At 35.2% G+C, this 14,015-nt stretch overlaps 2 protein-coding genes and 1 long non-coding RNA gene across 3 annotated transcripts; 1 reads left to right on the forward strand and 2 right to left on the reverse strand.

Annotated features, from left to right (window-relative positions):
• Positions 1–970: 970 nt before the first annotated feature.
• On the forward strand, positions 971–8,209 carry LOC117928155 (probable copper-transporting ATPase HMA5). The gene is made up of 6 exons (XM_034848045.1): positions 971–1,694; positions 2,888–4,276; positions 4,381–4,635; positions 6,511–6,633; positions 6,913–7,392; positions 7,480–8,209. The coding sequence occupies exons 1-6, from the start codon at positions 1,404–1,406 to the stop codon at positions 7,894–7,896; spliced, it is 2,955 nt and encodes a 984-aa protein (XP_034703936.1). The 5' UTR covers positions 971–1,403; the 3' UTR covers positions 7,897–8,209.
• Positions 6,776–7,616, reverse strand: LOC117928170. Its single transcript, XR_004653557.1, has 2 exons — positions 7,529–7,616; positions 6,776–7,357 (listed from the first exon to the last, which is right to left on the reverse strand). It is a non-coding gene; the product is annotated as an uncharacterized LOC117928170 (long non-coding RNA).
• Positions 8,210–8,249: 40 nt separating the features above from the next.
• On the reverse strand, positions 8,250–13,409 carry LOC117928161 (glutathione S-transferase T1). The gene is made up of 7 exons (XM_034848051.1): positions 13,088–13,409; positions 12,859–12,932; positions 11,854–11,914; positions 11,441–11,494; positions 10,872–10,951; positions 9,125–9,330; positions 8,250–8,705 (listed from the first exon to the last, which is right to left on the reverse strand). The coding sequence occupies exons 1-7, from the start codon at positions 13,150–13,152 to the stop codon at positions 8,499–8,501; spliced, it is 747 nt and encodes a 248-aa protein (XP_034703942.1). The 5' UTR covers positions 13,153–13,409; the 3' UTR covers positions 8,250–8,498.
• Positions 13,410–14,015: the final 606 nt, after the last annotated feature.

The raw sequence follows: 14,015 nt of genomic DNA on the forward strand, positions 1-14,015 counted from the left end.
TGTTTGGCACACGACTATGAATGGAAATAAATTTGATAATATCATTTCTAGTGTTTAGACTAATCTAGAAATTCAAAATTGAAATGAGTATTTGTTTCTATTATAATATTTTAATATTTAGTAATAATAAGAATGATAATGAAAAAGAAATAAATTGACAAAAATATCCTTACATAGAGTCTAAAATATTTTTTTATTTTCATTTTAAAATAAATATATAAATTTTGAAGGTTTTTTTTTTTTTTTACTAAATAATAAGACAAAAAATAGTCTTATTATATAAAGATAAAATATAAATTTTAAACTTTTTTTAATTTTTTTTATAAGATGAATGAATTAAAATACCATTTAAACAATGTTGATAAAATTTATCCAAACATGTGAATATAGAAGAGAAGAAATGAGATTTTTATTCTTACTCTTTCGCACATACCACACAACTTATAATATCATAAAATGAAAAATTATGTAAATCCAATTTTAATCGACTTCATTACTACTCTACTCGAAGGAGAGGTGAGAGGATTCACCATCAAATTAATATAGAAATACACATTGTTGGATCATTGTTTGCCGCCGTTTTCTGATCGTATGAAAGGGTTATTGACTTTCCAATACCGTTGGAAATCAAACCAAGATGACCATTCAATTGGGGGATAAACTAATGAAGATTCTTCACCATAGATGATGTAATCAATTTTCTAAATTGTTTTCTTATGCCTGGACTAGGGTTAGGGATGGCACCATCACTCAGGTCAAATGGGCATACAAATCCCCATTAAAATAAAAAAAAAAATCAAAATTTATGATTTCCATCTCTGTAAGCAACTTTCTTTGCAATACATTGAATGGGGACGTGTTTGGTTGGTGACCATGATTCCTTCCAAGTATAAGCATTGGTTTTCTTAGCAGACAAACAGGCTCAAGAGTTGTGGTTATCATCAACAAACATCCTCCTCTCTCTTGCCACCTAAATCATTTTAAAATGTTAATTTCTATAGACTAGGATTCGGGTATTAACTTTCTCTCTTTTCTCTCTCTTTAGTCAGTTAGAGTTGGCAGCAGATAAGCACGCAGATCTCATCACATTTAAACTAGAAATGATGGGAACACCAACAACCACTACCTCATTTAAAAGTTGGTTAAAATGCCCAAGTTTCCAAAACAACATCATCATGCATCATCGTGGTGGTGGGACTGACTTTCCTCTGAATCATCAATAATTCACGTCTTTTTACTAGCTCTGTTACATGTGGAGTCTGATTCACTTTGCTTCCTTGTCATATTTCCTATTTGAGCCGTAGTGGCTATAGTGAACGAGCGAGCAGCGACGTTGCGACTTTAAACTCTTCCTTCAATCTCAAACCCTATCGTATTCCCACTTTTGCAGAGATTTTGTGGTTATGGCAGCGAAGTTTCTGACGCTGGCGTGTATTCGGAATGAGAGCTTCGGAGGTCTGTCGCCGAGGCCGCACTACCCCTCGATGCCCAAGTATCCCAAGGGGGTGTCGGAGACGGAGAGGGATGTGGAAGGGTCGGAAGCGAAGGCGGTGTTTTCGGTGATTGGAATGACGTGCTCGGCGTGCGCGGGATCGGTGGAGAAGGCCGTCAAGCGGTTGCCGGGGATTCGGGAGGCGGTGGTTGATGTTTTGAATAGTAGGGCTCAGGTCATGTTTTATCCTTCTTTTGTTAACGTAAGTGATTTACTTTCATTTTTCCCTTTTCTTTCTTCCGATTTTGTTTGTTTCGTTGGTTTTCGATTTTAGGTTTTCCTTTCGTGATGTTTGGTTTGATGGAAAAGGTGATCGAAGTTTTTCTCAAGAAAATTAAGAACCCTAGGTACCCGCCAACAGCGTTTGAAAGTTTGAATTAGAACCCGCTTTGATCCCAAAACCGCCAAAATCAATGCCAGTCCCTTCCCTCCGCTTTTGAGTTATTTCTTCTACAAATTAATTAACATAATCTTTTATAAAATTAAACAAATTCATATTTCTCTCTTTAATTTAATCCTCCTTCGTTAAGAAAATTGTGATTTGCTTCTTATAGGAGTGTTAAAGAGTTGGTTTATAATATTTAGCTTTACTTGTTAAAAAGATTCTAAAATTCGAGAAATATTTGCAAACACGTGATACAATATGAAGAATTGATCGTGAAGTGTTTTTTAAAATAATTTTGAAAAACAATTTTTGAGAACAATTTTTTGTTTTGTAAAATAAAACTTTTTTTAGAACTTAAATATTTTTAATCTATTTTATATACTTTTAAATATGTTTTAATATTTTATTTTATTTTTTTTCATAGTTTTATAATTACTGTTTTAAATAGCCTTTAGAATATAATTAAAATATATTTTCATTTGGTGGTTGTTTTCTAAAATGGTTTTTTACTCCCTTAAAAAAACGAAAAAATATATTTGGTAGCCACAAAATTAAAAAAAAGAAAATTGTTTTAAAAAATAAAAAACATTGTATTTTTTTTTTTGTCATTTTTACTTATTTTTTAAGAGCTGTTTTAAAAAATAATTATGTCATTATAGAAAATGATTAAAAATAAAATATTACTATAAAAGTTAATTTTAAAATATATTTAAAAACATAATTAATTAGACTTTTATTCTATTAAACATGAAAGAACAACTTTTAAAAATTGTTCAAAAAATTATTTTTAAAAAAAACTTTCCAAACAGAGTGATATTTTTCGTTTTTAAGAATAAAAATCTATTTTTTGTATTTTGATTTTTAATATTTTATTTATTTATTTATTTTTGCTTTTAAAGAAGAAAAAGGAACAAGCCCTTGTAAACTTCCAAAAGGACGTTGTTGTAAAAAGTTTTGTTTTCTAAGAGTTGGTAGCTAGACTCATATCATTGTCACCTCACATTGTGTAGGAGGAGACAATTCGTGAGACCATTGAAGATGTGGGGTTTCAGGCCACATTGATTCAAGATGAGACAAATGAGAAATCCATTCAAGTATGCCGAATCCGCATAAATGGAATGACCTGCACTTCTTGCACCTCAACTGTTGAATCTTCTCTGCAAGCACTGCATGGTGTGCAAAAGGCTCAAGTTGCATTAGCAACTGAGGAGGCCCGAGTTCATTATGATCCTAAGATCATCAACCACAACCAGCTATTGGAAGCCATAGAAGATGCTGGGTTTGAAGCCATACTTATTAGTGCTGGGGAAGACATGAGCAAGATTCAGATTAAAGTTGATGGAGTTGGCACTGATAATTCAATGAGGATACTCGAGAATTCTCTCCGAGCACTCCCAGGGGTTCAAGATATCGACGTTGATCCTACAGTCCGTAAATTTTCCCTTTCCTACAAACCAGATGTGACGGGCCCCAGAAACCTTATCAATGTGATTGAGTCAACTGGAACTGGCCGTTACAAGGCAGCAATATCTCCAGAAGGAGGAAGAGAAGTTCATAGAAAGGAGGAGATTAAGCAATATTATAGATCCTTCCTATGGAGTTTGGTCTTTACAATTCCAGTATTCTTAACTTCCATGGTCTTCATGTATATCCCTGGTCTCAAGCATGGATTAGATACCAAAGTGGTGAATATGCTGAGCATTGGAGAGATTTTGAGGTGGGTATTATCCACCCCAGTACAGTTTGTTATTGGGCGGCGATTCTACACTGGCTCCTATAAAGCACTGCGCCATGGTTCTGCCAATATGGATGTTTTGATTGCCTTGGGAACAAATGCTGCCTATTTTTATTCTGTCTATTCTGTGTTGAGAGCTGCTACTTCTGAGGACTTCAAGTCCACAGATTTCTTTGAAACGAGCTCCATGCTCATTTCATTTATTCTTCTTGGGAAATACTTGGAGGTTTTAGCCAAGGGAAAGACATCTGATGCCATTGCCAAGCTTATGGACCTGTCGCCTGAGACTGCAATTCTGTTAGCCCTGGACAGTGAAGGAAATGTGATTAATGAAGAGGAAATAGATAGTCGGTTGATACAAAAGAACGATGTGATTAAAATTCTTCCTGGTGCAAAAGTAGCTTCAGATGGTTTTGTTATTTGGGGGCAAAGCCATGTCAATGAGAGCATGATAACAGGAGAAGCCAGGCCTGTGGCAAAGAGGAAGGGTGACACAGTGATTGGAGGGACTGTGAATGAGAATGGGGTATTACATATTAAGGCAACACGGGTTGGATCAGAAAGTGCTCTTTCACAGATTGTTCAGCTTGTTGAGTCAGCCCAGATGGCTAAAGCTCCTGTGCAGAAATTTGCAGACCGCATCTCTAAATACTTTGTTCCTTTGGTAAACATTAAAATGCCTTCTAGTCTCATTGGTTTCCTTATGTATTCTAAATAGAGTGATAATTTGGTTTCAGGCCTTTGCTGACAATTGTAAATCTTTTGCAGGTTATTGCCCTTTCATTGTCAACTTTTCTTGCCTGGTTTTTAGCTGGAAAGTTCCATGGATACCCAAAATCTTGGATACCATCTTCCATGGATAGCTTTCAGCTTGCACTCCAATTTGGGATCTCTGTCATGGTCATAGCTTGCCCATGTGCTCTAGGCCTTGCAACTCCTACTGCTGTTATGGTTGGCACTGGTGTCGGTGCTTCTCAGGGAGTCCTCATCAAAGGCGGTCAAGCATTAGAAAGTGCACATAAGGTCAGTATGTGGTAATCATCTTGCGCCCCTTTTCAAATTTTTAAGGAAGAACAAACCTTGGGGAATGAAGATTCTTGAGCTAAAAACTCCATGTTCAATCACACTAGCTAGGTTTAGATTTTAGACACTAGAAGTGATGTAGCACATAATCATCATTAGTTTTTATTTTTAGTTTCCTAGATGATTAGGGCCTGTTTGTTTAGTGTTTTCAAGAACTGTTTTCTGTTCTTGAAAACAAAAAACACCAAAAACTCGTTTGGTTGAGAGAGTAGTTTTTGTTTTTGTTGTTCCCCGTGTTCTCAAAATGGCACTGTTTAGAAAACAACAAAATGTTGTTTTCCCCGTTTTTTTACTGTTTACAGAACAAAATTAAACAAAAAAAAACAATTTGTTCTCCGTGTTTTTTTTTTCTTCTCATTCTCATCTCTTCTCCAGCACAGTCGCGTCGCCTCTTTCTTGATTTTTCCCTTTTCTCAGTTTTGATTCAGGGTTCGTGAAATTTAAATCTAATGGCACAATAGCAAAGAGATCCCTAAAACGGATCCAGAAAACACAGGGAGCAAAAGAAAAGCAATTTTTTTTTGTTTTCCTTGGGGTTTTGCATGGATTTTCTTGGAAATCAAACGATGATGAATTTTCCCAGAAATTGAACGGGCATGGATTTTCTTGGGAATCAAATGGAGGCATGGATTTTCTTGGGAATCAAACGGGGTTGCATAAAAATAAAAATAAATAACAAGATTAGATTAGTACCTGGGAGGATTGAGAGTGGCAGAGGAAAATAGGGCCTTTTTAGGGTTTCTCTCGTCTGGAGGGCAACTTCAGAAAAGGGCTTCAGAAAAGGGCTTCTTGATGCCCGAGTGAAAAAAGGCCATTTCATTATTTTGAGAGAAGAGATAAAAAAAAACTTAACAAATCACGATAACAAGTTTATCTCAACTTAAGAATATGCTATAATTTTTCATAAAATTAAAGATTAAATAAAAAAAAATATTAATAAAAATGATTTTATTATGTTTGATTTATTTTAAAAAAATATAAAAATTATTTTTATTTTAAAATTAATAAAATAAATAATTTTTTTAATTTAAATGAACTATATATCTAAAAAATATTTATAAATTTATGATATAAAATTACTTGAAAAAAATATTTTATTAATTAGAAAAGAAAAAAAAAACATCTTTCAAACGTGTTTTTTGTTTTATTTGTTCTAAATTTTTTTTTTATTAACTCAACCAAACATGTTTTTTTTGTTTTTGAGAACAAAAACTGTTTTTTAAAATTCAGTTCCCAAACACAATTTTTTAAAAAAAAACACCAAAAACTGTTCTTAAAAACTATTATCAAAAACTGTTTTCCAGAACAGTTTTCAAAAACAGCAACCAAACAGGCCCTTAGTTTCTATTTTACATTAGATTCAATTTTTAGTTTCCTATTTTTATTTTAAATTAGTTTTTATTTCCTATATTATTAGTTTTTATTTTAGATTAGTTTCTATTTTCAAATTTTAGTTTTCCTCTTTCCAATTATCCTGGTTTTCTATTTCTAGTTTCCTATTTCAGTTTTTTCCTTTATTTTCGCATTACAAGCATTATTGTAATTGTTAGAGAGGAGTTCAATATATTTTTCATAATTATTCCCTAATTTTTAAATCATATTGTAATCTTTGTGTTTATTCTGAAGTGTTTTTTTGTTTCATTTCGAAACAAACCTTCCGTTGCACCAAACAGACCCCTTGTTCCAATAAACTTGAATTCCAAATTAATTTAGTCTAGAACTATTGTTCCACCAGAATATTCAAACAGCAAGCAAAACTGTGTTGCCTTTTTTAGGACCTTTGAATATAATCTCGAGGTTTATTTGATTTTGTAGGTGAATTGCATTGTGTTTGACAAGACAGGGACCCTCACAGTTGGGAAGCCTGTAGTTGTTAACACAAGGCTCTTTAAAAATATGGTACTCCAAGAATTCTATGAACTTGTTGCGGCCACTGAGGTAGGCATTTCTCCATAGACTATTATCGACTATTATCTGTTTTAAAGAAACATTTTTATGAGGCTTGGCCCTGTCATATCACTGGCCTTCAAAGTAGCTTTGATATATATAATAGATACTTGGATTCAGCTCAGAATTTGCATTTTGTTAAACTTTTTGCCAAACCAAAAATCATTTTCAAATGTTTCATTAAAGCATTAAGCTTGTGAACCATGCTTTTTACAAATTCGCCCATAAAGTTTGAATATTTACAACATAGGTGCTCTGAATGTGTACCAGGTGAACAGTGAGCACCCACTGGCTAAGGCCATTGTGGAGTATACTAAGAAATTCAGAGAAGATGAAGAGAATCCCACTTGGCCAGGAGCAAAGGATTTCGTCTCCATTACTGGCCATGGTGTGAAAGCCATTGTTCGCAACAAAGAGATCATAGTGGGCAACAAGAGCTTGATGTTAGACCAGAAGATTGTCATTCCAGTTGATGCTGAAGATATGCTGGAAGAAATTGAAGCAATGGCTCAAACTGGGATTCTGATATCGATAGATGGGGAGCTGACTGGAGTTCTAGCCATATCTGATCCACTGAAGCCAGGTGCTCGTGATGTGATATCCATTCTCAAGTCTATGAAGGTTAAGAGCATCTTGGTGACAGGTGACAACTGGGGAACTGCAAATTCCATTGCTCAGGAGGTTGGGATTGAAACTGTCATCGCTGAAGCCAAACCTGAGCACAAAGCAGAGAAAGTGAAGAATTTACAGGTATAAATTGAAAATCAGCTCCAAGACATGAATAATGATTATTCGTGATTATTCCCAATGCTGTAGAATCTTGTCTTTATTCCACAGGCGTCGGGCTATACCGTGGCAATGGTTGGAGATGGCATCAACGACTCACCAGCTCTTGTTGCTGCAGATGTTGGAATGGCGATTGGTGCAGGCACAGACATTGCCATCGAGGCAGCAGACATTGTTCTCATGAAAAGCAACTTGGAAGATGTGATAACCGCCATCGACCTTTCCAGAAAAACATTTTCCCGTATCCGCCTGAACTACATTTGGGCACTAGGCTATAATCTCCTCGGCATACCAATTGCAGCTGGGGCTCTCTTCCCGTCTTCTGGATTCCGTTTACCACCATGGATTGCTGGAGCTGCCATGGCAGCCTCTTCCGTCAGTGTTGTTTGCTGTTCTCTTCTGTTAAAGTACTACAAAAGACCCAAGAAGCTGGATGCCCTTGAGATGCAGGGAGTAAGGATCGAGTGATTGATCCTAATGGTGTTGATTCCACTTTGTGTATACTGTGCAGCAAGAAGTTTGCCTAGGAATAAGGAAGCTGGATGCCATTGAGATGCAGATATGTTGAGTGATTCATACCTGTGCTCTTGATTTCAGCTTTATTATGCCATGCAGAAGTGCAGTTAGCCTAAGAATAAGATTGAAGACAATGATATCTAGATATAAATAAGGTTGGTTGGTTATTAATTCATGTACATAAGAATGTTGTCCTGAAGAACAGAAGTAAAATGTATTTTCCCGCAAATGAAAGAAGATGCTATCCCGTAGAGCAGTAGTAAAATGGATTTGCCAGCAAATGAAATTAAATGAAGGCAAAAAGATACAAATAACATTTTCTTGCATATAGCTTAATTGCGATTAAGGAAACAAGGTTCGGCCACCTTATTGGCTCCAAACGCTCCTATAATGTTTATCCTCTGCAAACTCATAATTGCTGATCTTGTAACAATACAAGTAACACGGTTCTTGTAACAATACCAGTAACACGCAACCACTCCTATAACGTTTACTGTCTGCAAACTTATAATCACAGATCTTTTCAACAATACAAGCAACATGATTCTCATTTCTCACATCTTTGAATGCAATGCCCTTTTTTTGCTCGCCTCATTGATTGCCCTCCCTGACGGTGGCTTTTGTAGCCTTGCTTTGAATCCGAAAAGGAGTGCATGTACTTCATCAAAATGAGGCCTAGTTGCATTTTTAGTATTCTCAATCCACTGTTGAACCTTCTTGTATGGGCCTAATATCCGATTGCGTTCCCTCTCGTCCAAAATCTAATCCAATACAAAACTTATATCAGCTCTCATAATCAGTGTTATCTGAAGTAAGTCATTTGTTACCAGATCATGAAGTAACAATAAGCTAATGGGGAATATGTTTGTTTTAGCAATTATAGTTAACTGGATGGAGTTGGTCTACCATACTGGCAACCAGATGGTGCTAGAGAGAAGTAGAAGGAGAAACAAGTGATGAAACAAGTGATCTTCAGAGAGGATTGAAATAACAATGAAAAGTAAATTTTCATCATCAGTAAGTTTCCATTCCCATCAGAATGATAAATCTGAAATCGAGACCAAAATTCAATTTTTGAAAAGACATCTATTACCAAGGCATCCATATAAACAACACATTAAAAAAAACAAAAAACAAAAAATCAAAAGAGAAGTAGATGAGTACTGAGCCAATCCTTTACCTCTAGTTGCATAATTTCACAAACCAAGCTGAGATCTGCTATGGATGGTTGAGAGCTTCCAAGCAAGAACTTCCCATTCCCCTCCAGCCAAAAGGATTCAATTTTTGACAGAGACGAGAACAAGAGTTTCTCAGCTTGAGCAGCTGCTTGCGGATTCACTTTAATGCCAAGTGCAGGTCCCAGTACAGTATTTAGAAGAAATGGGGCTGAAAAAGATGGAAGAGGGCAAAGCGCATAGTTACACCAAAAATATATGTATATTTTTTTATCATAAACAAACATTTATATAGACAAATTAAAAGTACAATTGAAGGATGAGGGGTTCTTCCCAAAATGTACTGTTCAAAAGAAGAGAAGAAACCTTCTCCAAAATACAGGAAGTGGGAGGTACACATGTGGATATCGAAACTAAGAGGTATATCTCAACAGAAGATTAATCAGCAGTTATATGATCCACTAGTTCAACAGTAATTGATGCATACATATATACAGAACCTGAAGTTCATAATTGGTCACTAACACTTGATATCTATAGCTGCCAACACAACTTAGAGATTCCCTCAGATAATACTTGGGAAATGAATTAGTTTTTTAATGGGAAAACACCACACCACCAATCATATGAAAGGAAAATAGGATTGTGAACGCCACAGTTGGATTATCCACATGGAAGGAACCTGTTTCAACTCTCATGATAAAATGTAAACCTCTTCCATGAATTAAAAGGAATTTTCCTCTTCTTTTGAATCTTTATCACACTTCTATTGCCACATGGTTTGTGCATGTGTGTCTATGGAAACATGCAGCAAAGCTCATGCAAGAGCCAGAAGATGGGTCTGTTGCCAGTTATGCAGCTCTAGCCAAACATTTTGCAAAGAAAACAAAATTGTCACCAACATTGTTTTGGAAAAAAAAAAAAAAAAAGAGCATTGATATTTATTAACAGACTAGAGTTCCATAAGAACATCACATAAGTTCTTGTTTCATAGAAAATGAAAACAGTAAAATCATCTAACCAGATCGTCATTAATGAGGTCACTCCAGCCCACCTTCTAAAGACTTTAACGATAAGTTTCATAAGTGTTTACTGTAGAAGATAGGTCAATTTGGATGGATTATTTTCTGTCAAGGCTTTCTCTCCTTATTTGAAGCTGGATATTGGTAGGAAATTTTCTGGGAAATTAATTTGAATTCATGGGCCCAAACTAAGGTGTGGTTCCTTGCTCTGGAAGTGGCTACGGGGAGGATAGTGACTTGTGGTCAGTTTAAAAGAAGAAGTGTAGGAAGGCATAGAGAGGCTGCCCCTTTGTCCCTTCTTTGGACCATTTGGATAGAAAAGGAATCGAAGACTGTTTGAAAATGTGGACCAGTATGGTCAAAATATCCTTACTGAGTACTCTTCAGCTGAGGGTTAGGAAGTTCTTAGTGTTTTTTAGCCCTCAGATTGATAAGCTAGGTTCAAGTTAATGGGAGGGAAACTTTTGTTTCTTTTTCATTCTCTGCCATTTTTGTGCCCTTCATATATACTCTGTACATTTCAATGTCCCCCTCTTTGTTAGATGCATACTTTTTGTTTGCCTATCCAAAAAGAAGAGCTTGAACCATTCACTGTGTAGGAATCAGTAGCCTTGTACAAGAGACAGTTGATTATTCCTTGCAAAGTTAGCCAATAATAGCAAAAGATATATTAAGATTGTCATAATCAGTTAGAAAATGAGAGCATCTATCAGTAGCCAAAAGGAAGCACCTGCACCACGACGTAAGTTGGAATGATGCCAATCCAACACTGAGTGGATCTTAGCTCTCTTGAAAAGATCATTTGGGTACCTTGAAATATAGGGGGAAAAAGGATTAAAATTTTGCTGCAAAATATGGATATTGGAAGTGAATATAAGATGAAACAAAATATTGTAACGTATAACATATTCTAAAACATAAAGCACAGATTAAAATGAAAACATTGTAACCCATGTGTCTAGGTGTCAGGTCAGATATCCTCCAATTTTCAAGACATGAGGACATGTCTGCAGGGTCAGAATCATCCAAATTTTCTTCCTCTATACCTTGTGGTGAATTGAATGTGTATGTAACATTCTGTCCTAAGAAAAATTTCGATTAATTTTGTACATGTAGCATGGAAGCAAGGTAAGAAATTGTCCAAGGAACTTCTAGCCACCTAGGAATGGATTTGCTGCTTCTATCAGACATGCACATTTGGTACGTGTCCAACAGATATCCCATGCACAAAATTGGAAATGCTCATGTAACATCCAGAAATTAGGAAACTAACGGCAAAAGAGTAGTAACTATTCTCACCAATTATCAGCAATTCCAGGAAATGCACAAGCAAGATAGATAAGAATTGCATGGCTGCAAGAAGAATGTAGATACATATTAAAAATCCCTTACATAATCTAAGAAAAGCACAAGTTGGTCCAGACTCATGGAAAGCACACACATCAAAGGAGCTTCATTCACCAAACCTATGGATGAAACAGTAACAAAAGAAGGGGGGCTCCTTCACAATCAACCATTATAAATGAAGAGGTTTTTGCTAAATGAACACTAGGAATGTGCATCTTGAGCAATCATAGTTCAAAAGAGGTGCTATATAAGTAATGCTTAAGTATTTTACAAACTACAAAAGCACACATTTAACATCGACAGTGTTAGCAAACCATGTCAGAAAATCATAACCCAAGAAGCCAATAGACACATTTTTCAAATACCTCTCAAACAGCTGAAATCTTCCATCAACTATTGCTGGAACTTGCCCCATGGGGTTTACCACTGTAAGTACAAATTGTAATAAAAACTTCACGTTGTCAGTTACAGAAATAAACATGCTATTGAAAACTTTTTTTTAAGAGTTACACTTTCCACAGAAAGACACATGCAATTCGGTCTTGGTAGCTCAATATGCATGATAAAGTATAGACAGGTCCATGATAAATAAAAAATAAAAAGACAGTTTAGAGAACATCCAATCTTGAAGATTTACTGTTAATGCACTGCTAATACAGCTTGAGCCTTTAAAACGGGGGGGAAAAGAAAAACACTCCAAGAAGATTTTTTTCTTTCAGTGATTTGCAACAGAATCCAACTTAACATCTTGGCATACAAATTAATCAACGCAATTATTATTCTCGGGCAATCATTGAAGATCATGCAATGTCTATAGTTCTATACTAATCCTCAAGCAAGGGACCAATTTTCTCTCCCCCTTCTTTTCCACTAACAAAATGCTGGAATATTCCCCATCACTTCATGGTTTCAACTAAATTAGTAGCTTTACTTCATTCAAGGAACTGCCTAACACATCTACATCTCTCTCCCTTTTTGCTCTACTCGTCTCAACGACCCCACAAAACTCTGGAAACATTTCCAAATTCCCAAATTTACACCAATCTGTTAATCAAGGGAATCAAACCTAAGTATATCACACCCATTGCAATGATTCCTAAACTATTCTCAAACATTATTCCAGAAAAATAAGGAAGGGTGAGACATTTTTCTTACTTTCTTAAATTAGATATCATCACCTTTACCTCAAATTCCCTTCATTTATTTTTTCTTAATGAATTTCTGAAAAACTCCTCAATTCCCTACACTCAAATCCCAAATTTGTTAATACGCTTTTTAGGGATAGATTAAGAGGCATAATTTTTCAACAACCATCACTTTTTCCAACAATCCTTAACGCAGAGTTGTGATCCAAATCCTGAAATTCTCACCTTTAAAATCAGGGGAAAGATGCTGACGCTTTGCCAGGTCAACTCTGACCTCCTCAAAATCAATTCTATTAACCCTGTAAACACACAACAAGAAAACCCATTTTAAGTATTGAATCAATCAACCAACCAAATCACACAAATAAACACAAACCTTTATTTCTTTCATTTTCTTAAAAAAAAATAAAATAAAATGAAATGAAATGGACATTAGAAAGAGGATAAAAATCACTTGCAGAAGATGATGATAGCACGAGATGGCTGAGACATCCGATCGGCATAGATTTTGAGCTTCATCCTTCTGGGTTTCTGGGTTCTGAGTTTGTGAAGTAGTGCTGTCTGATACTGTTGTTTGCCCTATCGCTTTTATCTCCACACTGCAATGGCTATGGCGATATGGGGCCTGTCCTCTTCATTGGGTTGCTCAAATCCTGACCGTGTCTACAATCTACATCAAATCATGTGCCAACAGGATGACTTTGGAAAATATCCCAATTTAGCAGCCATTGCTTTTACCCTTTTTTCTAATCAATCCTTTCATGTTCTTGGAAGTGGGACTCCGTTCTGAAAAAAGCATCCTATACGGGGTCTCAATTTTGTCACCACTTCCAAATAATAATCATCTCTATATTTTAAAAATATATACTATAATGCCTTTTTTTTTTTTTGGAAATAAAAATATGACATAAATATATTTTTTCCCCAAAAAAAATAAAAAATTATGTGTTTAAAATAGTAACGTTATTCTTCTAAGTATTTAATAGTGAAAAATAATAAAACTTATGCAACCACTTTCTAAGCTTGCAAACAAATAACTTTATTAAAAATGGTGGGGGTTGGTCCACCCAAAGCCCCTGTCCAATTTTACTTGTCTAAATGATTGAACATGAACCCATTAAGAAAGATATACCAATTTTGAAAAATATAAACGGCTACATGTGATCAAACCGTTAAAAACAAAAAGGTAAGATATGGAAAATATGAGTGGGATGAGAATATGATAATGTAAAATTTGCTTAATTTTTATAAATCTAAACCTTTGCTTTTTTTAATCCCAAAAAATACCTATTTTGGACAAAAATATTTTCACCTCTTAATTGTGAAAATAAACTTTTCTTTAAAAACACATGTAAATGATTGATATGCTAATGGATATTTAT

The sequence above is a fragment of the Vitis riparia genome, chromosome 2 (genome assembly GCF_004353265.1).
Source record: "Vitis riparia cultivar Riparia Gloire de Montpellier isolate 1030 chromosome 2, EGFV_Vit.rip_1.0, whole genome shotgun sequence".
In the NCBI taxonomy this organism is placed as follows: Eukaryota; Viridiplantae; Streptophyta; class Magnoliopsida; order Vitales; family Vitaceae; genus Vitis; species Vitis riparia.